General features: G+C 51.3%; 2 protein-coding genes across 6 annotated transcripts in view; one reads left to right on the plus strand and one right to left on the minus strand.

Annotated features, from left to right (window-relative positions):
- Positions 1–11,796, plus strand: MRM3 (mitochondrial rRNA methyltransferase 3). 5 transcript variants are annotated; one of them, XM_033089528.1, is made up of 4 exons: positions 1–341; positions 590–834; positions 2,884–3,051; positions 5,036–11,796. In XM_033089528.1, the coding sequence occupies exons 1-4, from the start codon at positions 37–39 to the stop codon at positions 5,569–5,571; spliced, it is 1,254 nt and encodes a 417-aa protein (XP_032945419.1). In that variant the 5' UTR covers positions 1–36; the 3' UTR covers positions 5,572–11,796. The 5 variants fall into 5 exon arrangements, with proteins under 5 accessions (XP_032945419.1, XP_032945420.1, XP_032945423.1 ...); XM_033089529.1 differs by having other exon boundaries at positions 93–258; XM_033089532.1 differs by lacking the exon at positions 590–834 and having other exon boundaries at positions 127–258.
- A 29-nt stretch (positions 11,797–11,825) lies between these two features.
- The window catches only part of NXN (nucleoredoxin), a 141,786-nt gene continuing 127,846 nt past the window's right edge, over positions 11,826–25,765 (minus strand). Inside the window, exons 6-8 of the mRNA XM_033089534.1 lie at positions 18,282–18,461; positions 16,200–16,324; positions 11,826–13,240 (exon numbers count right to left, since the gene is read on the minus strand). Coding sequence (XP_032945425.1) covers positions 13,058–13,240; positions 16,200–16,324; positions 18,282–18,461 — 488 coding nt within the window. The 3' untranslated portion in view covers positions 11,826–13,057. The remainder of the gene's footprint in view (positions 13,241–16,199; positions 16,325–18,281; positions 18,462–25,765) is intronic.

The raw sequence follows: 25,765 nt of genomic DNA on the forward strand, positions 1-25,765 counted from the left end.
CGCGCTTTCTTGACGCAACACACGGCGCAGGGGAAGATGGCGGCGCTGGTGAAGCGCGTGGGGTGGGCCACCCGACCCTTGCTGCCGGTGGCCCAGACCTGGGACTTCGATGCGCGGCGCTGGGTCCGAGCGCTGCGGCGGAGCCCCGTGAAAGTGTTGTTTCCATCCGGACAGGTGGTGGATCGGAAGCCCGGTGCTGGGAAGCAGCCCGGGAAGGCGGCGGCTGAGGCCAGTCCCCATGGGCAGCGACCGAAGCAGGTGCCCCCATCCCAGACGCCCAGCACCTGGGAAGAGTCAGGGCTTCGCTACGATAAAGCTTTACCCGGGGACAAAAGGCTAAGGTGATGTGGTCCTGACATTTGTCGGGTATCCCCATTTCTCTTCCCGCCTCACAGCGGGACCTTAACCTCTTTCCTCCAGTTGGAGTACTTCCAGTACCAACCGCTAGTTATTATGCACGGAGGGTAGAATTAATATCTTCTTCGGAATCAGTTTGTGTCTGTCTCGGAAGCTCTTTATGTCTGTTAGAACTAGGTGTCTCCGTTACAAGAATGTTGATAATTACTAGTCTTTCTGTTTCCACCCACAGCAATGTAATGACAATAGTTAGGTCCAGGCCATTTCGGGAAAAGCAAGGGAAGATCCTGCTGGAAGGTCGCAGGCTGATTGCAGATGCTCTGAAAGCTGGTGCTGTGCCCAAAGTTTTCTTCTTTAGTCGTCTGGAATACATAAAGGAGCTGCCCCTTGATAAGCTAAAAGGTGTCAGCCTCATTAAGGTGAAATTTGAGGATATCAAGGATTGGTCCGACCTAGTAACACCGCAAGGAATAATGGGTCAGTGGTTATACAATGTCACTGCAAGTAGAGATCTAGGATTATTTGTTTATACTTGTGTTAGGCCAACAAATTTTATTTAAACCAAATTCAAAATGTTACTGCCTAAACTTTTTTCAGACACCCAGAAAAATAAAGTTCTCAAATCTGTGCATATTACAGTATTTTTAGTGGAAACTGAAGCCAGTTTTTGGTCATTTGTATTATGGCTCTTTTTAGTCCCTAGGAATAACCACTGTTCCTCAAACCTTATGTTTTTAGATCATTTCTTCAACCTTTAATGTCTAACTAAAAATTAAGAAAATGTTTAACAAAATGTTAGCCCTCCGTCTCTAAAACGTGTGCCAGTGTGGTGATACCTTTTGTTGACTTCCTTATTCTAGAAGCAGGTCTCAGCAGTACGCTGCAATTTATTGCCCTGTTTAGCCCATTGAACAGGAAACCTTGTCTTCATTTGGTTGAATCTAACTTAAGGTTTTATGCAACTGTGATGTTGACTAGCTCTTAGAAAGGTTTTTCTAAATATGGAAAGACTAAATTCTTTATACCTTTTTGATGTTGGAATTATAATTAAGATCTGAGAATTGAATGGCGGTAAGTGTAGAGGTTTCCCTTGGATGGTAAGGGATGGTTGGGGCAGGGAGGGTTATCTTCAAGTTTTGATGTTTAGACCAGGGCCTCTCGTACCCGTTACCATGTGTATTACCCGTAATGGGCTCATGGTGAAGCTATTAGGTTGGTGCAAAAGTAACTGAGGTTTAAAAGGTTAAAACAATTGCAAAAACTGCAATTACTTTGGCACCAACCTAATATTAATTGGGATACAAAATTCTGGGGACCATCTCTTGTTTCTGTAACTCAGCAAGTCAGAGAGATCTGTGCACCCATGCTCAGAACTCTCCCCTAGGGTGGGGACATGAACTATTGAAGTTTTCCACTCACTCTAAGTAACTACTGTCATTATCTACACCTCTCTAATCGCTGCTCCATGCTGTGGCTATCACTCGTTTTCACCATACTTGCCACTTTGGGCATATGTGCTAATGGTGGCCAGCCCACCCTGCACTTCTGTAGCCCTTTCATCATTATGACTGCTTTCATCATTTCATGGCTTTTAAATACACATATTATTTAGCGTCTCCTTATCATGTTTTATTTCAGAGTTGAGAAGGGGGCGGTAAAAGGCAAGGGAGAGAAGATGTAGCACTACCTGTCAGAGTTCAGGCACGTCTCTAAGTGTAATCCAACAATGTGAGTGGGGCTCTGTCATCACTACAGCCTTAGAAGTTAAAGGACTTCAAAGGTTTCCTGCCCCATTGAATGCTCTCCTGGCTACGTGTGACTCTTAAATGCAGGGTCTTTTTACAGCACACAGGTGCCTGATACCATTCCATTGCCTTCACTGATGGACTAGGTACAGGTATTTATGTGCTCTAGGTGTGAATAAACTGGAATAGAATAGCCTGATGGGGAGGGCAGTTTGGCAGTATGTGAACATTAAGAGAGCATACGTATCATTTGTCCATTTCCCTGGGGAAATATTTGGACATCTGCATAGTCATACAGGGATGTTTATTGCAGGGTTGTTTATACTAGGGCAAATTGAAAATAATCTAAATGTCATTTAGTTGGGGGAGAGCTAAATAAATGTGGTACATTCACATTACCGAATAACATGCAGCAGTTAAAATAAGGTAGCTCCAAGTGTACTGACATGGTAAGGTCGCCAAGACATGTTATAGAGTTAAATAAGTAGATTATAGAATGGAGTGTGATTTTTAAAAGAAAGCAGCTGTATATAAGTAGGTGTACATATATGTAGGTAGATGCATAGAATAACTTCCAAAAGGATACACTCCAAGATTGAAAACAGTTATGTGGGGAGTTGCGGGGGGGGGTCACTGGTAGGATTTCATGTTTGAATTTTTTTAGTCAGAATGTATTCATGTATTACATAATTAAGAATACAGAAAGTGATAAATAAATGAAAAGTCACATTATTCCCCATGTCCACATCAGACAGGTGAACCAGCTGCTTTGTTTCCTCAGGGATTTTTGCCAAACCCGACCATGTTAAGATGGCATACCCAGAGACTCAGCTTCACCATTCACTGCCCTTATTGTTGATTTGTGACAATCTCCGTGACCCTGGGAACCTGGGGACGATTCTGAGATCTGCTGCTGGGGCGGGCTGCAGCAAAGTATTACTCACCAAAGGTAAGAGCGTTTGTGACTGGGTGAATTGGGTGGCCGTTTGTAAGGGAGCTGGCTCTGTGGGCCACCATACATGGATTTGGTTCTTGGGTCTGCCCCAGATCTGTGAGCAATATTCTACGTGTCACTTTCCTCGTCTGTCAAGTCGATATAATAACAGAATCTACCCAGTAGGGTTGTTTTAAGGATTAAGTGATATGCACGTAAAGTACTTACGTGCCTGACACACAGTAATTCAGAAAATGTGGATTGGCTTTTAAAATTATTTTGACACCTGCTAGGTTATTAAAGAACTTAAAATCAATCAGGGAAAGAAATAGATGCCAGTTTGAACACTTGTTTCAAGTCCTTTACTTAATGATCTTGAGTTCCCAAGTTGTGGGGCATATGAGACCTTTGTAACTTGACATTTTGAATCCTGTGAAAGGAATGCTGTCAACAGTATGATTATGAAACCGTGAGACGTTTCCCTTCGCCCCACGCGTCAAACACCCCCCACACAAATTAGCCTCGGTACGTTTCTTTTCTGTCTCCTCTCAGCAGGAATGGGATTAGTAGGCTTAGTTCTAAACAGGCTCGCCTAACAGGTGGGATGTGCCTGAAACGCCTGTAACAACTTCGGGGGAGAGGATCAGTCATCAGAAACACTCACGCTACCGTTCAGTGTGAACAGTGGCGGCCATCGCTGAGCCTTGCCTACCTGCTCCTCTGATCTCTTCCCGCAGTCACACCTTGTTGGAGTGCATTTCTCTGCCAGCGTGAGAGCTAGGTGCTGGGCTTCTGTCGTCAGTACCTGCTGACCCACCCGCTGTTGAGAGCTCTGAGAGCAGGCCTGGCTTTGGAAATGGACCTGTGGAACCCAGGCAGTGTGGTTTCCACGCTGATGCTGTGGCTTGTGTAGAAGAGGCAGGGAAAGAGCAGGGAACACTTGGTGTGGTGTCCAGTATCTGGGATGTAAGGATGAGGGGGATTTCATCGTGTCCTGTGGTCCCTACAAGTTAGAGGGGAGTTGGCGCCACTCTTAACTTGGAATGAGGAGATGGTATATGGGGTGCCCTCGTCCTGCTGTCGCGCCCAGCGCGTGGCCCTGGGAAAGGCGGAGTGTCTGCCAATGCACAGAAGTGGCTGGGCTGAGCACTGCCTCTGCAGAAAGAGTAGTTCTTCGTGCTTTCTCACCGTGGTGTGAGAGCAGGTGTGTGCCAAGGACGAGGCTGTTCCCTGGCTCTCCCTGGATCACGTAACTGCCTCCAATCTAATTGCCCCATCTCTAGTGTCTTTCCTGTTCCAATCCAGATTCAACATTGAAGCCAAATGGGCCTTTCCAAATCATAAACCAGATTCTGTCACCACTTTAAAATCCTTCAGTGGCATTATACTGTCTTCTGGATAAAACTGTCAACTCCTCAGCCTGGCACACCCAACTTCCTTTAGGTGGGTCCTTGCCTGCCTCCCGTCTCGTCTCCCACCACTCTTCCATCCATTTGTGGGCCTGCTTCACCTTACATACAGTTCTTGGACTGTGCACTTTCCCCTTCTGTAACTGTCCTCTGCCTGGGCCTTTTCTCTGACAAGGTCCTACCCGTGAAGATCCAGCCCAGCAGCCTGTGCTCTGGGATGGTTTTCCTCGTAGCCTTGCTTTGTACAAGGGTTTGCTGTTAACCCTGCTCATGCTGCTGCTGTGTCACAAGCTCCTCGAGGTTAGGAACTTGGGTGCTCCTGGCATTTCCCGTACGGTGCCTGGCACGTGTATGGTCAGTGTTGATGGGATGAGTAAAATCTGTGTCAGCACTCGAAGGACTTCCTCCTGCAGTCCCTTAGCTGGACACTGCCCTAATCGGGGAGGCGGAGGTGCCAGCTGTCAGGATGGCCACCACAGGACATCGTTTTGGGCTTCATCTTCTGATCCAGAACTCATCTGATGTACTCCAGAGGCCCTTCTCCTGAAAAGGCTGGTAACATTAATTGGATCCTGTCTTTTATTCTCTAGGCTGTGTGGATGCCTGGGAGCCCAAAGTGCTGCGGGCAGGTATGGGTGCGCATTTCCAGGTGCCCATCATCAACAATCTGGACTGGGAAGCTGTGCCCAACTACTTGCCCCCCGACACCCGGGTCTACGTGGCGGACAACTGTGGCCTTTATGCCCGGGCCCAGACGTCTGATAAAGCCAGTGATTATGGCTGGGTATGTGACCGACAGCTCTCCAAGCTTCACAAGTATGAGGAAGAGGAGGAGGAGGATCTAGAAACCGGAGCCAGTAAAGGCTGGCTCCCTGAACTTGAGGTCCAGAGTTATGACTTGGACTGGACAGAGGCCCCCGCAGCTGTGGTCATAGGTGGGGAGACCCACGGCGTGAGCCTGGAGTCCCTGCAGTTGGCCGAGAGCACCGGGGGCAAGAGGCTTCTGATCCCTGTGGTGCCTGGTGTGGACAGCCTGAACTCGGCCATGGCTGCCAGCATCCTGCTGTTTGAAGGGAAAAGACAACTGCGGTTACGGGCGGAACATTGGAGCAGAGACAGGAGTTAGCACTGAGAGGGGACACGGAGGTTAGCCTTTGGTTTGAGTTTGTCTCCAGCTCCTCCTGCACTTCTGGGAGGCTGGCAGAGTTGGTACCTGGCTTTCTAGGCCCAATTCAGGAGGCAGCAGGTAGGCATGCTGCTGTTGTATGGTTCTTGGAAAAAGAAGATTTCCCATGTATTTGTGCTTATCCTCAAAAACAACAAAGGTCAGAATTCTTCCTGAGATCTCCCATCTCGCCCGCCTTTTACATATCCATAAGAACTCCAGGTGATGGCATTCAGTAGCTAGCTGTTGTTTTCGGCTTGGCTGTGTCAATCTCTGCGATTGTTCAGGCCTTGACTTAAACAGCCACTGTGTATGTGTAACATGATTTTCCCCCACCACGTCTGGTGAAACAGCTTAATTTCATCAGGTGGTGGTACACCTTCTTAGCACCTCTGCGGATACCTTTTTGAGGACTCTGTTCAGAAAAGGAGGGAACGGATTTAAAATCATCAGCTTAATTCTGCACCTGTCAGGAAAGCCATATGCTTTTTACCAACTTCCTGCTATTAGTCCTACTTCATGTACAACTTTTGGCTAAATGTAATGACTCAATGACTCACTTACATGAATCCCCCTCCTGCGCAGAGGAACAGAACTGCTTAGGCAAATGCCAACATTCCTGGCTGCTGTGTGAACAGAAAGCTCCTTCCAGGGGAGAGAGGCCGAGGTTCTGAAGATGAGAGCTTGGGCCTGCAACTCCAGTAAGACCCTGCAGTTCTTCTCTCAACCCTCCAGGGGACCAGGGCAAGCTGGGTCCTTACCTACCAGGTGCCAGCTGGGACGTAGCCAGGGACATGAGGGCAAATGCAGATGGTAAGCACTGTGTTTTAAATCACCATGGGAAGGCGGTGTGAGGGCCTGGAGTGGGGGACCTATTTCAAGCAGTGCTTTGGCAACCACAGAGAATGTGGTTGGAGTTGAGGACGGTACGAGCAGTGGAGTTTCACCACATCCCTTCCACACCGTGGCTCCTTTACTTACCGGGATTCCTTGGGAGCCCTTCAGCTGCTCATTCCAAGGAGGTTGAGTTGCCGGCCCGCCCAAGAGAAATCATGGCCCCCCCCCCCCCCAACTTCCTTCCCCATCGGCTCCACCAGCTCCCTGGTAAAACTTCCTGTCAAGAGAACCAAAAGATCAAGCATGACTCGTGCCCCAAGTGGCAGGGTGGGATTGCTTTGGCATGTTTGAGGGGAGGGGTTTTTCAGGAACAGTCTGGTTGGCTATGTTCTCCCAGGCTGACCAGCCAGAGCTGCTGCTCCGGTGCCCCACTGGTCTGGGCCTGCCCAGGGCCCCACACAGATGTCTGATGCAAGCAGCCCACAGATTGTTCTTGAGACGGGCAGCTTTTAGAAAGTAGATGAGGGGCGGCCGGTTGGCTCAGTTGATTAGAGGTCATAACACCAAGGTCACCGGTTCGATTCCCACATGGGCCAGTGAACTCTGCCCTCTACAACTAGATTAAAACAAGGACTTTACTTGCAGCTGGTGGGTCCTGGAAAAACACACTGTTCCCCCATACTCCCCAATTGAAAAAAAAGAAAGTAGATGAGCCCACAAAGGCTGGGGCCTAGCCTGTCAGCCTCACAGCCATGATGCTAAGTCTGGGAGGCAGCCCAGAGAACTGGACCCCTCGAGTCTGTCAACATTTGGTCTCTCAACACCTTGGAAAAATGCTAAAGAGTTAAATCACTAGAAGGAAGCGCGTGCCTTTCCAGTATGAAACCAGTCGCCTGCACTCTTTGTCCTTGGCTTACTGTTCCCGCTGATTTTTATTACAAAATAAAAATCAGTGAAAGAACAACAAACCTTACACCTTGTCCTTGTTCAGAAAAACAAAGCAATGCAAAACAGTATACCTGGCAAGTAATTCTAAGCCTGTTTTATCATCCTGGGTGTAAGAAAAGAAATTTATATCCCATTCACGTTATAGTCAGTGTTTATGTGCCATGCCCTGTGAGTTCATTTTGTAGTTTTTTGTGGGGATTTAACCGAGGGGCAGGCCAATTTCCCTTTCAAATGACTACAGGGGAAGCAAGTGGTCAAGTTCTTGTTTGCCAAGTGATACTGGAAAAGCTCTATCTTCAGTTCTCAATTTTAAGGCCAACATTTGTCCTATCACCATTTCCCCAGGAAATAAGAATAAGAACTGAGCAGCATATGACAAGCAAAACTGCTTGGCTGAAAGCCGCGGTCAGAAGGTTGGCCAAGCTGCCAGTTGCCTTTGTGCTGAGCGTGACTATAAAGATTTTTGCCACGAGGTGGCAGCCACGCCTCAAAACCACTCCCAGCCTTGAATGGAGGGATGGGGATTTTTCCTGGATTTAAATGGAAAAGGGTGGAGTCAAAAGTCTCCCTTCACCACAGGCGTCTTGCAAGCCACTTACCCTCAGAGGTGCTGAAGTAGGAGGCCCATTGGTTTGTCACTCATTTAGCAGAATCTTGAAGTATAGGAGGACACTGGACCAAAAACGGGAGAAAATGCACAGAAATGGAAAGTGGCTACAGAAAAAACAAAACAACTTTTCCCTTTGAAGGAAGCCCTCTGGGAAAGCAGTTTTGGGTGGTACTGATGTCCCCTGCCACGTGGGAACCCTTGACTTTGAGCTTCGGGGCAGGAATAGCTGAAACCTCTTCCCCCAGTCACAGCTGCTAGCTCCTGGTTAGAATCCGTTATTGAGACCCAAAAGATGAACAAACCTCAGGACTGGTTCCGCCTGGGACCACTTGCCCCAGGGTTGACAGCAACACCAAATGTCACCACCATCCAAGCTGAGCTGCTTTTAGCGCCACTTGTGTCATTCTGCTACCCAAACCACAGAAACAGTATTTCCCCCAGGTTTCCATGGCTGGTGCTGAAAACCACTTGGGGCTCCCCTCCTGGCCAAGCTGCTTCTGCCCTCCTGCAGGAGCAGATCTCACTGGCTTACCTTTAACTTTTTGTTTCAGGAAACAGTCATGTAGACACCTTTAAACTCCGAGATCTTATTTGGTCACTTTTCATCAATACACAAAGGTCATAAGCTAGAAGCCAAAATAATAATGGCTGCGCCAGGATGACTATTCTGGATGACTTGGTCTCTGAACCAGGTTCCCATGTTACACTGGGGCAGCCGAGCGCGGCTGCAAACCGAGTCCTTGCTGGAAGCCTCAGGAAGAAGGAGCTGCTGCTGGAAGGCCAAGTGTGGCTGAAAAGTCTTGAGTACGTTGTGGACCGTATTGGTTCTGTTATTACATTTGTTTCGCAGGGAAGAGCTACTTTTTTCAATTGAAGCCTAATAGGTGGGAAGGGCCATCACCAAAGCTGCTTCCTCGAAATGCAAGAAGGGAACAAAGGTTGGGGAGGCAACGCAGCTGCTGCGGGGTCTGGCCTCCCAGCCTCCCGTGCACCAATTTGATGGGAAGTGAGGGCGCATGCTGACTGCAAGCCCGTCCTGTGGCTCGTGATTGGTTGGGCATTCCCATATCCTCTGATGGCCAAAGGGGATTCATTTTTTGGCCCTGGTCCTAAGATCCTGCCTCCTACTGTATCCTAGTTCGGGCTTGGGTGGGTGGCTTATTTGTGTGAGGCAGGAACGCCCACGAATCCAGACTTGAGCTGTCTGTCTCCTTTGGGCTTCCCACTGGCCTGCAGGCCTGGGGACAGAGGCTTTCATGCCTTGACAGATTATTTAATGGAAATCCAACTGACCCTCAGAACAAGTCCAACCCAAATCTAACAACATTTCCTGGCATAGGAAGTATTCCAAACATTAAGCGGGTGAGACATACTTATGCCTTGAAAATGAAGCGTAGTTCCTTCATGCTTTCACATATAAGACATGCTCAGAATATCCTAATGTCATATTTCCCCCAGTAGAAGGGGAAACCCCAACCATAAAGCAGACCCAGTATACAATTTTCCTACATACAAGCCTTTTGTTTCCTGGAAAATATTTCACCCATTGCACATGCACCATTAGCACCAATAATGAAGCTAATAAACAACAGCATTTATCCCCCAAAGCATTTTCCTAGGAGCTGCCTGCCCGGAAGAAAGCAGGGGGTGCGCTTGTCCCTGTTGGTATTAGCTCAGAGGGATGTGGGCTCAGTGCTCACGTGGACACAGCCACTTCGGGGTGAACTTGAAAGATTCCCAAGCCCAGGCTTCCGGTTAGACCTGTTTGCACAGCAGCACCCAAAGGACAGCTGTGGAGGGCATGGCTGAGCCTCCCCACAGCCTGTGCTGCGGTGGCATTCCGGTCCTCCGGGGCGGGCTCTGGCCTGCCCAGGCCGGCCAGGGGAAATGACACTGCAGAGAAGGTGTGCACGCCCATGCCTGCGTGACGGGAGGGGCTGGGCCCCACACTCGCTCAGGTCCCTCCCAGCGCTACAATTCCAGCGCACGGCATTTCCACACGTGCATGCACCGACACGTGGTTTTCTCCCTAAGGTGACAATGTAACAGCTTATTAGATCCGGCAGATCTGTTCCTGGACCATATCCTACTTTGTCTTGACATCATTGCAGAATTCAGTTTGCTGCCCCAGAACCAGGCAGCAGGAGGAGAGAACAGCTTTTCAGTGTCTTTAATTAGGCAACAGGAGAAAACAAAGTCTGGCTGAAAATCACCACGCAAAGCTTGGCTGATGCCAAAAAAGCAGTACTGGCTCCATGTGCTCAGATAAGGGAGAGCCATTGATTTCGAGGACACACTTGGGGGAGGGGATGCATAGCAGACGGCCACCTCACTCCTGGAAAGGAAGCTGGTTTTCAGTCGCCCTCTGTAACACCAATCCCGAACAGGTAAAACAATAAAAAAAAAAATAAAAAAAATAAAAATAAAAAAGGAAAAGAAAATCTCATCACTTGTGAAAATGGCTAGAGTCAGATCTGGAAATCATTGTGGTGAACACAAACCTGGAACCCCAGGGTGGCATTTTTACAGCCACCACCCTGCCTCCACCTGCAGGGCATGGTTTCCTTAGCTGCTGTCGGAAGCCCTTGAATATACCACAGCTGGTGTTTTAACCTGCTTTCAATTAGCGACAAGCATTTTAAGGTATTTTGGAGCTGCTTAATGGAAATTAAGAAGCCACCCACTTCGTCTGCATCAATTACCTTTCAGATCGTTTGTACCGTGGAGACAAGGCGATTTCACAGGCACTGGTGAAGTGATCCTCCCCAGCATTTCCTCCTAAAGTCGCCACTATATAAACCTTTTCCAGTAAACCTTCCCACTGAGCTTAACTAATCTACACACCCACTCCCAGGGGAATTCTGGTGTCAAGGATCCAGCTGGCATTCATGGAAGGTAGTTCAGTCAGCCAAATGACCTAGTTTTTCTGCTGCCATGACACATGACTTACAGGGTCTCCTCACTGGACTATGTTCCTTCTGCCCAGGAGATCAGTAGCTACCAAGAGAGACCACCTTTCTGTTTCCTCCAAGGGCACCACGATAAAGGGCACAGACAGAAACCCTGCCCATCTTCCGAGCAAGGTCAGCCTCACTTCGTCCCCATATCCAACCCACCCTGCAAGGGAGACACTGGCAGGGTGACAGTGCAGGGTTTCAGGGTCTCCAACTATATTCCCAGTCTTCACTGGGAGACCCATTGGGGTTCCTCGTGTTTCCTCCCTGGCCTTCTCAGGCTTCAGAGTACATGCTCCCCTGTAGGGAGGGAACGAAGGAGCCCTGAGGGTCCACAAGGATGTCTGTCATCTGAGAATCCACCTCCGCAAGGGCAAGTTCAGTCAGGAGAGATGGCGGCCAGAGCTCTGGTGTTCTAATCCAGATGAACTTTCTGGCTTCTGGAGGCTGTGACAGGTGACCAGGTTAGGTCTCAGGATTCTCGAAAATTCTGACACATAGCTACCAGGTAGCCAACGAAAGTCCAAAGGATCTCGTGAGTCGCTCCTCCCTTCACTGCCCACCTCCTAAGAGAGCACACCACCACAAGCAAAAAGATTTTTGTTATTAGGACAGAAAAGGCCAACTGATGGGTAACATCCAGAGATGCCTGCTTTTATTTCTTACTAGGTGATTGCATTTCAGGCTGGTGACATCAAGTAACAGTCTAATTACCAACTAATTTTTTACCTCCGAAACTACAAATCAACAATCCAATTCGGCAAGGAGCAATGGTGTTACAGCTAATTGGGGGGCTGGGTTTTCCAAATAAATGGGCTTGTTTGGCAGAGTGCTGTGAAGTGGGCTTGTTTGGCAGAGTGCTGGAATTGTTTAAAGACGCTGACACCTGGTTGAGATAGGCTAAAACCCTGCAAATCCCTAGGTGAAGCCCTCCGTCCCAAATCCTTAGAACACAGGCGTTCTTTTCCTTTTTGTGGTCAGTTCCGCCAAAGAAGGAGCCAAACTACCTGGGTCTAGCAGAGTGGATCCAAGGCCTACTCTTTCTTCATCGCCGTGTCCTCTGCCCTCATTCCCACCCTAGGGCACAGCTCTTTTACTGCAGGTTCTTAGGGAAAAGCTAGGCTTCTGGTAATTTCTTGTCCCTTTTTAAGTTCTGCTCTGAAAAGAAAAGAGAATGACAGGGGTCACCCAAGATAGGTATAGGCACATCAGCAGCGCCCCCACAGCCCCAGGCCCAGTGCTGGGCTGGGTCAGAGGTCTGGCTGGCGAGGAGGTGCTGCTCCCAGAAACAGGGCCGAGTGCATCTTCCTGGGAAGATGTCCAAGGGGAAAGAATTTATTAACAAAATTCCAAGCTAGCAGGGGCTGTTTGTATGAGAAGACAGAAACTTAGAGAAGGTCAAGATCAAGGAAGAAAGAGAGATAAGGAAGGAATGAGAAGCTCTTCTCACATAGTAGGAGCTCAATCAAAGGCAGCAATTACGCTATGAACTATTACCGTAGCTCCTCTTTTTCTCACCAGAAAAGAACACCAGTTTCCTTTGAGATCTGGAGATCCCCTGCCCAAGAACTGACTGACAAGTTAGTGTTTCTCCCTCAGACCAAGACAGACCCCGTCACCCAGGAATGGAGGTTCTCACCAGCAGCTCTAAGCTGAGGCCTGACAAAGCCGTGGCCCTTTCCCTGCCCCACCTGTGTCACTGAGCTGTCAGCTCTGCGTGTGCGCGCTGACACCAGAGCCAGAGCACCGATGCACTGTCCCCTTCATGCCCACTCGGCAGAAGAACACCCTGGCAAATACTCAGTCACCAAGGGCTGGTGACAGAGTGACGCAGCCCCAGCTCTGGCCGGGTTACGGCAGCCCCGTGAGTCCCAAGCAGAGTCTCCAAACCTGGTGGGTTCTTCTGCTGCTGAGAGGGTGCGCACCCTAGGGTGCTAGTGAGGAGTTAATGCAGAAAACAAGGCACCACAGAGAGGTTGGACACTTGGGTTGTGTGATTTGGGACACGCTGGAAAAGTCCATGGGTGGAGGGAAGGAAGGGAAGGAGGAAGAGGAGAAGACTGAGTTTTAAATAACGTCTCACGAGGCCGGAGCCCCACTAGATGGGCTCTGGTTTGAGCTTTTCTCCTAGGAAGTCATTCACAAAGGCCTCCACAATGGCAGGGGTGATCTCCTCCACGTCCATCACGTACTTGGCCCGGGCTGACATGTCCAGAATGGTGAGCAAAGGGGCAGCCTCAGGCAGGTTGGTATAATCTCGCAGGGAGTCAGTCATGTCATCCTGGAAGTCACCAGAAGGGAGAGAGAACCAGTAAGTTTTCAAGAAAGGGTGGAGTCCCCTGGGCCCAGGCTCCCCAGATTCCATCATGACCCTGAAGAGTGGGCCCCCTCCAGGAAAGACGCGCTGAGAATGGGGAGCAGTGGACCCTGTGCTGCCTCGTGGAGGCTGGTTCAGAAAGTTCTCTCTGCATCACCAAAACCCTCCAGGCAAGTCTTCTTTATTAGCACGGAAGCAACTTTACTGGGTCCTCTGCTTTGTCAAGATGTGATGTCCTTTGATTACTTAGTTTTGCAATCAGCTCTCAATCGTTTGTGGCCCGAGGCCAATTTGGACTTCAGCTCTGGAATGTTTTTAAACAGAACTGCCCCCACCCCACCTCTGTGGTTTCAGGGGGCAGGAGTCACATAGCCAGTTAGGAAGACAGAGCTACCAAAGTTTACATGGGTCGCTGTATTTATCTGAGCCGGAAATCTGAGCCAGAAACTGGTACTTTATTACGTATTCCCAGTGACTGTCCAGGAGAATTTCCCTAATACCAGATGTGGCATTATTAAGTATACAGGCAAACACAGAAAGACAAGGAGAAAGATTGGTAAGGGAGCAACCCTTTGAGGTGACCTTTTCCGCTGTCAATCCTTGTTTGGTAGGTAACAGAAAATGGACTCTACATATCCATCCCGAGCTGGTCTCACTATACAGTGTGCAGTATTCTAAACTGAATGGAAAGACGTGAGTTGCCTTGCAGAGAAAGGACGTAGGGTATTCTGGCCTTACATGACGGCGAGCAGGAGGCATGACATGTACAGCTCATTGGTTTCTGAGACTAAAAACATTCCTTTCACAAAGAGCAAAGGCTTAGATTATTAGTGATTGTCTGTTTCCCCGCCCCAGAATGCTGGGTGATTCATCGTCTCTGGCACATTCGCCCAAGTCAGTCCCTCCGTATTGGTTAATAAACAATCTTCATGATACGCGGAGGGAGACACCTGGACAAATACCGTACATCGAATTCCCGCTGCCTGCCCGCCCCTCCCCTGTGAGCAAACCACAGGAAATGAATATTAATGCCTATTAAGGTTTCAGAAGGGAAGACTTCTGCCCATCAGAGCAGGCAGGATCAAGACAAACGACGGGTCCCCCTTAGCCCTGGGTGGAACGTGAGAGGGCCAGAGTGCGGGCGCAGAGGCTCAGTAAATGCCTGAGGTTCCAGCGCCCCCTGCCCACCACTGTGCCACATTGCCCAGCTTCTGAGCACGAGGACAGAGAACTGGACCCAAGCACGGCCAAGGCCAAGAGCCCAGGTGAAATGCACAGGACGGACGAGGTGGCCAGGTGGGGAACTGGAGCCGTGGATGACCCCAGCTCCGCTGTCCAACTTCCTGGTCCAGGCATCCTTCCCTCTGGGCCTGGGCCCATCCATCTGCTGGACCACAAGGACAAAAGGAGGAGAGCTCTGCTGCGGGAATCACACCCACCCCCGTGCAGGTCTCTCTCTGCCATCTACTTAATGTGTGACTTTGAAAAGTCACTTCTCCGAGCCCAGGTCTCGTGCCCCCTACGATGGATTTCATACCAGCTCCCCCGGGCCTCGGGGAGGCGTGAGGGCCAGCCAGCACACACGGTCCAGCTGACCAGACTTGGCGTGGTCTTGCCCTCTCTGAGCCACACTTTCCTCATCTGTCACAACGTAATGATTACGTCTCCAGCCAGAGAGGTGGAGACAAATAGGACGGGGCAGGAGAAGCACTTGGCTTGGTGCCTGGTATATAGAAAACCTGCAAACGCTCCTTTTCAGCCACATTTCTACAGCAGTGACTGGAGCCCTCCAGCCCCACCCCCGCCCCGGCTCAGCCCTCTCCGTTCTGAACCCGTCTTTTCTCAGAGCCATTCGAAAGGGCTTAGAGTTGAATCAATTCAGGGCAGCCTCTATTTGTGCTTTGTGTGGAGCGGGCTCGTGTAGCCCCAAGGCAGGGTCCTGTGAACCCGCTTTGTTCCGTCTACCCCACGGCCAAGCAGGGAGACTTCAGCTGCCTGCGAGGGGCCCAGCAGGGCTTAGCAGGGGTGCCTATTGACGTGATGAATGGGTGATGGTCCAGGGTTTCTGGCTGTCGCTGCCTCTCCTGGGATCCAAACACAGCGTGAAACGAGCATGGGGCTCTGACCCACTGGGGTACAGATGGGTGGAAGGAGGGCAGGGGGGCTGCTAAAAGTGTGTCTGTCAATAACCAGCTTATGGTGAGTGCCTGGTCATGGGGGGGGTCGTGGAGGTGGAGCATGCGTGGAGGATGGCTCTTGGGGGTGGGGCCCGAGGTAGAGGGTCTGTGCCGACTGCAGCCATCATGCAGAGATTCTCCTTGGGGGAGGCAGGTACCTGGCAGAGGTGGCCCAACTGAAGGGCCTGGCCTTCTCACCCTGTGCAAAGTCCTCTAACCCAGCTCACGGCACAGGTGTTGGGTGAAAGAAAGGGATGTTAGCAGTTTCCAATCTCAGCACTCTCCCTGGGCCGGCTGGGGAACTGCAGGTCAGAGCTGGGGCCCCGAGCAGGATCCCTGTAATGGGAAAAGCCCACTGTGCAGGCCGGTGCAAAGGGACTAACCAAGCAGACAGCGGGCAAAGCATCCAGGGTCTGGTTTGGACCCAGCCCCAAGGACACGTGTGTTGCTCATGATCTGTCACTCTCCCCAGTGGCGACGTGGGAGACATGCATGAGGGGCTGTCTCCTGGGGGGGGACATCCTGCTGCTCTGAGGCTGCAGGGTGAGGATGATGGACGAAGGGGGCAGCAGGGCAGGAACTGGTTTTCCACGACTCAGGATGACACACCCTTTCACGCCACATCTGTCTGTGGGCGCTCCCAGAAGCAACTGTCACCCCAGACCCCATGGCCCCCTCGAACATTCCCCAAAGCCCATCGCTCTCGTTCTAACAGGTGGCCCTCAGACCGGCCCGGGGGCACTCACCTCCCCCGCCACAAAGAACAGAAGCGGCGCCTCCTCCTCTTTGGCTTTGTACTTGGCAATGATCTTCTCGGCTATCGGCTGAATCAGCTGCTTGGCCGCCTCCGACTCCCCATCATCCTCAGAGTCTGTGACGGGGAGAGAAAGGCATGAAGAAGCACAGTGGCTTGTCAGAGTGGTGCCCCCTGGGGGAGCCTGGGTCCAGGGCTTGAAACACCCATCTGGGCAGCCCCTGAATGGAGGAAGAACTTTCCCGGGGACACAGGTCTGGCCTCCTGGGCGCACAAAGGTGGGATGCGTGGCTCCCTTGCTCGCACAGCTCCCCCAGGAACAACCCACCTTACTGAGGAGCACTGAGGCCCCAGCTAAACGTGAGCCTTGTCACTGAATTCTTCACAAACCCACCTTGGAAGCCGAGCTTCCCCTAAGCCAGGACCTGAGGCCCTGGTAGATTTTCTCTCAATCAAAGAAAGAGATGCTACAACCTCGGATCTCTGATTTCCTAAGGAAAATGGCAGAAGTGCTCGTGGGTAGGGCTGCGGTCTGGTCAGCAGCTTTGTGGCAGTGGGGAGGCACAGCTGGCTGCCAGACGCAGCTGATGGCATGGAAACCACCCACCCTGGCTCCCGAGAGCCCCCTATGGGGCGTCTCTTGCCTCCAGTGAAACAGCAGTAGGAAAGCAGCCACAAGTGGGCAGGGGCGGCCCTCACTCCTGCTGGACCCTATAACTGAGAGCAAGAGAAACCCCCCCAAGAGTGGCAGCGTGGGGTGTGGGGAAGCAGGTGCCAGCAGATGCTTTCCCCCCAGAAATGCCACACCACCCGAGTCCTGTAGTGTGCAGACTCTGCAGGAAACTCTCTAGACCAGGGCTGTCCAAACTTTTTTCAACGTTTTTCACCAAGGGCCGTATGCGGTAAAATACACAAACAGCCGGGCCACTCACTCGACGTGAAGTACGTATTGCCTCACCTGGTTTATTTAAGTAAACTAAATATATTTTTGGAATTTGCTGAGGGCCAATTAAAAATGGATTGCGGGCCGCAGTTGGCCCGTGGGCCGCAGTTTGAACACCCCTGCTCTAGACGCACATCTAATTAGTTCTGTGATACCGGGAACTCTGCCTCTCGGGGACCCTGTTTCCACATCTGCAGATGGCCAGTGACGTTCCCAATTGTCCCTCAGTTCAGAATTGTTTCCCAGGCCCCAGGACATGGGTGTAGGAGCCTGCAGCAGGCAGGAAAGCCCCAAGGCCGTCCTGTCTCTCCCCAGGGCCTCTGTCCTCGAAGCACAGGACCAGCCAGCAAATCAGTTTGCTTAAGAATTCCTGAGTCTGCATATTGGCTTCCCCCACCCAACAAAAGCCCCGCACACCAGACTTTCAGGGAATGGAGGTAGGACATTACACATATCTCCTAACCCCCTTCAGTGAAGTGGATATGGCAGCATCTCAGCCATGATCCTAGTACCCCAAATTATTTTGAGTTGGAGCTGAGCAACAAGTCCCAAGGCCGAGGGTGAGGTGGCCCTTGGCAGCAGTTGCTCCGTTTGCACGAGGAATCAGGGTTACCCCATGGTGCTGCAGGGAACCGAGAGTAAATGTTCCTGTGTCCTCCTGACCCAACACTGAGCACCAGAGTAGGCGAGCCAGGGGAGGCTGAGAGGGGCACTTGGCCCCTCAGATGCGGCCTGAAGCTGGGGCAGCCGGTCAGAACACAGGTGATCAGCAGAAGCAGCCCGGGTAAGCCTGGGCCGGAGGGGCGCGGCCCCTGCAGCTGCTGTGCATGCAGCCCCGCCTCCTTCCTACCATGTGTCTGTTCATCGGGGGGCCCAGGGCATCTCTGGGCCTGACCTATTCTTCCCAGCTGGCAGTTGGGAGCAGCTAGGAAGGAAAGCACAGCGGCAACTCCCAGAACACCTCCCACAGGGGGACAGCCATGAATAAATCATTGGGGTCAAAAGCAAGGCTGCTGGGAGAGACAAAGGCCCAGCCCCTGCATTGTTCCGTGACCAAGAGGCTGTGGGACAGACACCCACCCCCCAGGACAGTCTGTCCTGCAGCCCTGCGGTCCCCACTGAGCTTCATACCTACAAAAAGGACGAGGCAGGGGCCCTCGTTGAGCTGCACGGCGTTGGAGTCGGAGAGCTCCAGCACGGGCTTTGGGTGCCAGGGGAACTCCCGGCAATCCTCGTCGTTCAGCACCTCCACCCGCCCCTGCCGTGTGATCACCTCCCCCTGCGGGTCCAGCACGATGAGGGTGGGGATGCCTGCAAAAGAGAGAGCTCACTTGGCCACAGGCCCCAGCAGGAACGGCCAGCTCCTTCCCCCAGTTCACGGGAGGACCCAGGACAAGATACAGGCTGAGGATTAAGAATCAGAAAGCCATGGGATGGAATCCAGGCTCAGCAGCAGAAGAGCCACAGAATTCCCTTGGGTCTGCGTGTAACTTCTCCATGGACCCCTGAGTGAGTCCCTTCACCCCTCTGGGCCTCATATCCTCTCCTGCTAAATGGTGGGTGTACTGAAGTTCCTATTTTATCCCACTATGTAAGATCCATGAGTTGTGCATTTAAAAGCACTTCGCACAGGGTCTTGGCACATGGAAGCGATCATCCCAAAGAAGATCCCAAACAGATCCCGAAGAAGCAAGAGCCGCTCCCCCCACCTGCCAGGAGTCTAACACCTAACAGAGGTGGTGTAAAAATATGCTTCCAGGTAGCGAGCGTCCTTGTTACAGATGCACAGACCAACCATGCGATGGGTGTCCTCGCACAGACAGAAGCGCCTCCCGTACCCCCAGTGTGAGCACAGCGGGGGCCAGTTTCAGGAAGGAGCCTGGAGCAGGGGCGGCTAGAACAGGAAGGGGACTGCCAGCTTCCAGCAAGCCAGAAGCCCGACCCCCAATCTCCAGCCTGCTGCCTGGGGCGGTTCCAATACCCCCTCTGAGGGGGACAGTCCCTGGAGGGAGCATGCTGATGGCAATGCTGCTGCCCTCACATGCGACTCCTGGGCTGGGGTAAGAAATGCAACACAAAGCTCCCTGCAGACTCCACACAACCCCAACCATAAAGACTCAAATGAAAAATCAGAGAATCCCCATCCTGGGTTACAACTGCATTTGGGTTTTCCACCTCCCTGTCCTTTGCACCCTGCTGCTTCTCCTCCAGCCAGGGCCACCCCCCAGCAACCCCAGCCCCCAGAGTCACCCTTGACCGTGCCCTTTGGGGCCACTTCTCTCTCCACCGGCAGTGATCCCTCCCACCTTGCACTAACCACCTGCTTCTCCTCTGAAGCTGACCAGGGCTTTAATTTTATACGGGCCAGTGAAAGCCAAAGCAATGTAATATTTATAGATTCCAAAACATTTCGTTGGTAATTCACTCCAGTGACATTTTACTTCTCATGGGGGGGCGGGGATGCGGAGGTCCCAGAAATATGGCCCTGGTGTTTTGTAACCTGCCACAGGACGGGCACAGCGGGCAGGTGGTGGTGGGGCTGTCTTCAAAAGGAATAAACAAATCCATTATGTTCACACCTATTAGAAGAAGTGGCGTGGCTACTGGGGAACAGGCCCAGAGGGAGCTGGGCTCTGGAGAACAGCCTTTCCCACCCCATGGCAGCCGGTTCTCATGGGGCTTTAAGATGAGCTCGGAGCTGTCCAGGCCTCCGGGGCACAGGGACAGGGCGTTTCCAGCCTCATCCTCACAGCTGCACATTAGCCCCAGGAGGCCTGGGGCTCACACCAGGTGTGTCCCCACCCCGAGAATCGGGCTGGGCTTTGAGTCAGCAGCCTTCACCAAGGCTGGGGCTGGGGCATAGCCAGACAGCGGGCTGCAGACGAGGGCCTCCCCTCCACCATGCCCCATCTCAGAAATGCTTTGGCGAAGTTCTTTAATCAGTCAATGTATTTCTGAAATTGGGCAATTACCAGTGTTGGGTTAAACCAGGGCCCGCCCACTGCTATGATTAGACACAGCAGCCAGCCCGTTTGTAACCCAGATATAGGATACCAAGTTGGTCTGTGGAGGAAAAGCAAGCAGAGAGGACAGAGAAAGGAGAAGGAAAAGCTGAAGGCAAAGAAGTCCACTTCCAGGTTTGGGGCCTCAGTTTCTCCAAGTGACTACTCTAAGGGGCCTTCTTGGTTCCCATGGCTGCAGCCTCTATGGGTCCACGCCTGTGGAGATCAGGACGGCAGGGCAAGGACCTGGAGCCCCCAGCTGGCTGCGGAGGAGTCCTCAACAGATTCCACCAAGGAACAGCTCCCCTGGGCTGTGGGTCTCCCCACCCTTTCCCTACGACTGTGGGAAAGCAGCCCCTGCTTGTATTTGATACTTTGAGCACCAAAGCCCATGTCTCAGAGGCCAGGATAACAAAGTGCATGTGACAGTGGCACATAAACAGAAAGCTACTTGGTGAAATAGCCATAGTCAGACTACAACCCAGAGAAGCCCATTTCTGGCACATGGATGGGAAGAGAATCTACGTGCACCGTGCCAGCCCCCTTCCCACCACCAGATCTTGGTTAGCTTGGCCCGAGGGCCCTAGGGCGTGCTTTCCTCCAGGGATGAATAAGCAGGTGAGAGGGGAATCTCGCCTCTTTAGAGCGTCTGTTCTGTGCAAGGTGTGACAGACACCCCCACTCAGTCCCCAGTCCTCATAGCAGATGGGTGCAGGAACGGGGGTCATCCTCCTTTTACAGGAGGTCAAGTTACCCGCCCAAGGTCATCCGGCTAGTAAGTGGCCACGCTGTGACAGGAGCCCTGGTCCACCTGTTCTACAAGCTGCTGCTCTTCCTACCAGGCCACCCACTGGTGCGGGGGGGGGGGGGAGGGGGTGGACTCTCAGCACCTGGGCTGGGGATTCTGGAGACTGGGGCACAGGAAGGCCCCAGCCTCTGCACCACCCACCTCTTCCTTTCCAAGGCTGTGGGGAAGGAGGCTGAGACTACAATCATCTCTTCCCTCTCCTCAACCATCATGCATTCCCTGCTCCCCCTCCCTGAAAGCGGGCTCCCTGAAGCAGAGACTTCTAAGGGGAAAATAGAGCGAAGCCTCTAATGTGCAACTTAAAGGGAATGGAAAATTTCTAATCGATGCCTTTCTATGAAATAACTCCCACCCCAGTGCGGGGCTCCTCTGGAGGGAACGAAAAGGAGCAGCTCGTCTCTGCTTCGCTTAAACTTTCCACTTCCCAGCTGGGATGGCTGGGGTGGGGGCGGGGGAAGTGCAGTTAGAATTCTAAGGACGATCCAGGCAAGTTGCTTAACTTCTCAGAGCCTCATTTCCCCAGCTGTCAAATGGGGGTGACAGTTCAAATGAGAACTATCTTATTTGGTTGTTGTGAGGAATAAAAAGGATGACGAGTATAAAGTGCTTTTTAGCAGAGTATCTGGTATACAGTAAATGCTCCCTAAATATTAGGTCTTATTAATAAATAAGTTCATCATTATTTTTTTACTCATCTCTATGTTGACTATGTGGCTCCTGAGAAGGCAGACACGCAGAAGACTGGTGCCTTGCTCTCGTAGGATAAACAGAAAGCGCCATGCTTGCGGGAGGAAGTCGGCTACAGAAAACCACACAGAGAGCATGTCAGAACCGCAGCAAGGGCTCCAGTTATCAGTGTGAAGTCTGCCAAGCCCGGAGCTGCTGTTCTTTTACTTGCACCCTCCCAAGCTTAACTTTTGGGCATAGAACATATACTCTACCCTCCTCGGGAGGGCTTCTGCCCCAAGCCTCCTGCCTAAAACTCCCATTGACCATCTCCCTCTGAACCTAGAGAAGAAAGAACAAGGCCCAAGAAGCGCACTCCAAACTGTCTCCTCCTGGAAGGAGCCTCTTTGTGCATATTTAAAACAATCTCAGAGCCATGTGTACTCAGACTGCTGCACGGTTTCGTTGGGTGGCTTTTCTACTGCCAAGGAAAGAGGCAGTTTTGAAGTGGTGGTGGGGTCTGGGGCAGAGAAGCGGGGCAGGGTTGTAAGCCAGAGAGCTTTCTTTCTCTGCTGCTAGATGACAACATGATCTGTGGGTGCTGGGAGTTGGGAAGAGAAATGGGAGGAGACGCAGACCCAAGGACAGGAAGAGCCGGTCCGGGCCTACTGGCGTGGCAAAATATTATGCGACCATGGAAATGGTTATTATAAAGACTGGCAAGATGGAAAAAGTTTGTAATGTGTTGTTAAATAGGAAACACAGAGTAGGCAATGCTATGTGTATAATTACAACTATGGATAAGCAGGTACGTGTGTGGACAGAGATCAAAAGGGACTTGAAAAGTGAAAATAGTTGTGCTAGTGAGGCAGGAACGTGGGTGAGGTAGGCAGGCCTGCGTTTTCTGAAATGGTGTTATGATAAATGTATTAATATAGAATAAAAACCGAACAAGAACCAAAGGGCAGTAGGGGTGGGGTGGCGATGACAATACTGTGTTTCCCCGAAAATAAGACCGAGCCGGACCATCAGCTCTAATGTGTCTTTTGGAGCAAAAATTAATATAAGACTTGGTGTATGTTGTGTTGTGTTGTGTTGTGTTGTGTTGTGATATGATGTTTTGTTATAGACCCGGTCTTATATTCCTTTGCTTAGAGAGCTAAGGAGAAGAAGAAGGCAGCTGGTCTGTGTGGTGAAACTAAGAGAAACGCAAGGGAGGTGAAAGGGGTGGGTCTGGGCCTACTTGAACTTGGCCAGCAGACCCAAAAGCTGTTCAGGCACGTGCCTGCCTCAGGAGACAGGCACGAAGACATTTACGGCGATGTTCTTGTCATACAGAAAAACCAGAAACAACCAAGTGTCCATCAACAGTGGGGCAGATTCATAAACTGGGGTCTAGTCACACAATGAAGCACTTCTCGGCACAGAAAAGAAATGAACCAGATATAAATAGCAACAGGAAGAAATCTTGAAGAAAACACTAAGTGAGAAAAGCAAGTTGCAGAGTGACATTAGGGCATGTCCGCATTTAAATATGCTTCTAAAATACACATGCAGCACGACCATGTATTATTCATGGATTCATATACATGCAGTTAAAAGATGAAAACAGATTATGGGAAGATACACATTAAATACCCGGGGGAGAAGGAAGGAGAAAGGCACTACAGAGGCGTGAAAGGAACTGCACCTTTGTCTGTATTAATGCTCCCAATCGCTTATATTTTAAATACCTGAAGCAAAACTGTCAGTTCTAGGCGGGTGTTCATTCCATTACTCTTTGTCCCTTCCTGGTTTTTTTGGGTTTTTTTTTTTAATGTTCTCAGAATAAAAGAAGACAAACAAAACGGAACATGGAAGCTGCTCCGTGGGTCCCGAGGTAGCCTCCAGCCTTGGCCCATGGAGCCGGCTCCCCCCAGGTCCACAGGCGAGCTCCAGATAAGCTGCACCAGCATTTTTAATACTGAGAACTGGCCACAGAACACACCAGCATGGCCCCTCGCCCTCCGCTGAGTGAAAACTACAATCTCCAAATGCTTCGCCTCTGTATAAAAGAAATAGAACTGGCCTCAAATGTATTTTCTGAAAAGGGCAGGGGAGAGGGCAAAGGCAGGGAAAAAGAGAAAGGCAGGAAATGGAAGAGGAAGGAAGGGGGAAAAGAAAGAAGGCAGAAGAGGAACAAGCAGGCAACAGGGAAAGATAAATAGGAGGGGGAGCAAATGCTCCCACCACTGCCTCCCCACCGCCAGGCCTAAAGCACCTGATCTGGTGGCAGGACCAACGTCCGCTCTAGGCCTTGTCTGCCCTCCCCAAAGGTTGGGGGCTGGAGAGGGGAGAGAAACAAACCCAACTAGGGCCCCTAACCCCGGAGAGAAGGGGCTCTAAGCCTCCTTGCAAAAAACTCAGTGTTCTCTGACAGCCAGGATTAGTTAGACAATTGCTAATGGGATTTGCCTTTTGCCAAGTGTGTCTAAAGCCTTTCCTTAGAAAGACATTTTTAAACAGCTTATAGGGCTGCAAATTCCACAGTCTGAATAAAGCGCTGGGAGCGGGGAGGCCCTCCCACTCAGGGCAACGCGGCTACTCCCCTAAGACAAAAGAAATGGATGGAGGCCAATGCCAGGCCCTTGATGAACTCAGGTAGCCGGGTGAAGGCTGTTGGTTAACAGCTTGGGCTCAGTCCAGAGAGCCTGAGGGGACCAGGGACCTGCTTGCCGGCAGCAGCAGGACTTGTGGCCCAGCCGGCCTGGGGCAAACTCAGCATTAGGTCCTGCTGCTATAGAAAATGGGTGACTCGAGGCCCAACGGCCTCAAGATCCAGACTCGCCCACCACCGCTGGACAGACACCTCAGCAAACTGTGTGCGCTTTACGCAAGGCCTCCACCACTGGGCTGGGTAGTACTTGGAATCCAGCCACGCTCTAAGCCCTGCTCCCAAGATGCTCAGAGGAGTCCGTGTTCTTTTTGCCCATTTTCACCGGAGCCTGTCAGGATAACACAGGAGCTCTGCCCTCCCTGCCGCAATATACAAAGTGACTATCAGATCAAGTTACTCCCTTACTGTAAGGCACAGAGGAAGGGCGGGTGGGGTGGCTCACCTTGGGGGTAGGAGGGTGTACCTAGAACTGCTCTGTGAAAGCACCTTCATTAAAATGACTCAGAGGAGACAAAAATGGCGCCAGAGCCCAGGACATACAGAGTCAAACAGGGAGCATGAGCTCCCAGAGACAGTCCTGTAGGATGTGCTGAAGACCAGACACTCCAAATAGCAGAACCCGCCACTGACTCTGTGCATGTATGGGGTGTGTGTGTGTGTGTGTGTGTGTGTGTGCGTGTGTGTGTATGTGTGGTGTGTGTGTGTGTGTGTATGTGGTGTGTGTGGTGTGTGTGTGTGTATGTGGTGTGTGTGTGGTGTGTGTGTGGTGTATGTGTGGTGTGTGTGTGTATGTGGTGTGTGTGTATGTGGCATGTGTGTGGTGTGTGTGTGGTGTGTGTGTGGTGTGTGTGTGTGTGTGTGGTGTGTGTGTGTGTGTGTGGTGTGTGTGGTGTGTGTGTATGTGGCGTGTGTGTGGTGTGTGTGTGGTGTGTGTGTGGTGTGTGTGTATGTGGTGTGTGTGTGTGGTGTATGTGTGTGTGTGTGGTGTGTGTGTGTATGTGGTGTGTATGTGGTGTGTGTGTGTGGTGTGTGTGTATGTGGTGTGTGTGTGTGGCGTGTGTGTGGTGTATGTGGCGTGTGTGTGGTGTGTGTGTGGTGTATGTGTGTGGTGTGTGTGTGGTGTATGTGTGGTGTGTGTGTGTGTGGTGCGTGTGTGTGTGTGTGTGTATGTGGTGTGTGTGGTGCGCGTGTGTGTGTGGTGTGTGTGTATGTGTGTGTATGTGTGTGTGTGTGGTGTGTGTGTATGTGGTGTGTGTGGTGTGTGTGTATGTGGTGTGTGTGGTGTGTGTGTATGTGGCGTGTGTGTGGTGTGTGTGTGGTGTATGTGTGTGGTGCATGTGTGTGTATGTGGTGTGTGTGTGGTGTGTGTGTGGTGTATGTGTGGTGTGTGTGTGTGGTGCGTGTGTGTGTGGTGTGTGTGTGTGTGTGGTGTGTGTGTGGTGTGTATGTGTGTGTGGCGTGTGTGGTGTGTGTGTGTGTGTAT

Source organism: Rhinolophus ferrumequinum, chromosome 21, assembly GCF_004115265.2.
Source record: "Rhinolophus ferrumequinum isolate MPI-CBG mRhiFer1 chromosome 21, mRhiFer1_v1.p, whole genome shotgun sequence".
Lineage (NCBI taxonomy): Eukaryota > Metazoa > Chordata > Mammalia > Chiroptera > Rhinolophidae > Rhinolophus > Rhinolophus ferrumequinum.

What these genes read in the sequence shown, in the direction of transcription:
- MRM3 (XM_033089528.1), top strand. Translation starts at nt 37, where the DNA reads ATGGCGGCGCTGGTGAAGCGCGTGGGGTGGGCCACCCGACCCTTGCTG. An exon ending in CCCGGGGACAAAAGGCTAAG is followed by an intron (nt 342 to 589) that starts GTGATGTGGTCC and finishes TTCCACCCACAG; the next exon opens with CAATGTAATGACAATAGTTA. An exon ending in AACACCGCAAGGAATAATGG is followed by an intron (nt 835 to 2,883) that starts GTCAGTGGTTAT and finishes TTGTTTCCTCAG; the next exon opens with GGATTTTTGCCAAACCCGAC.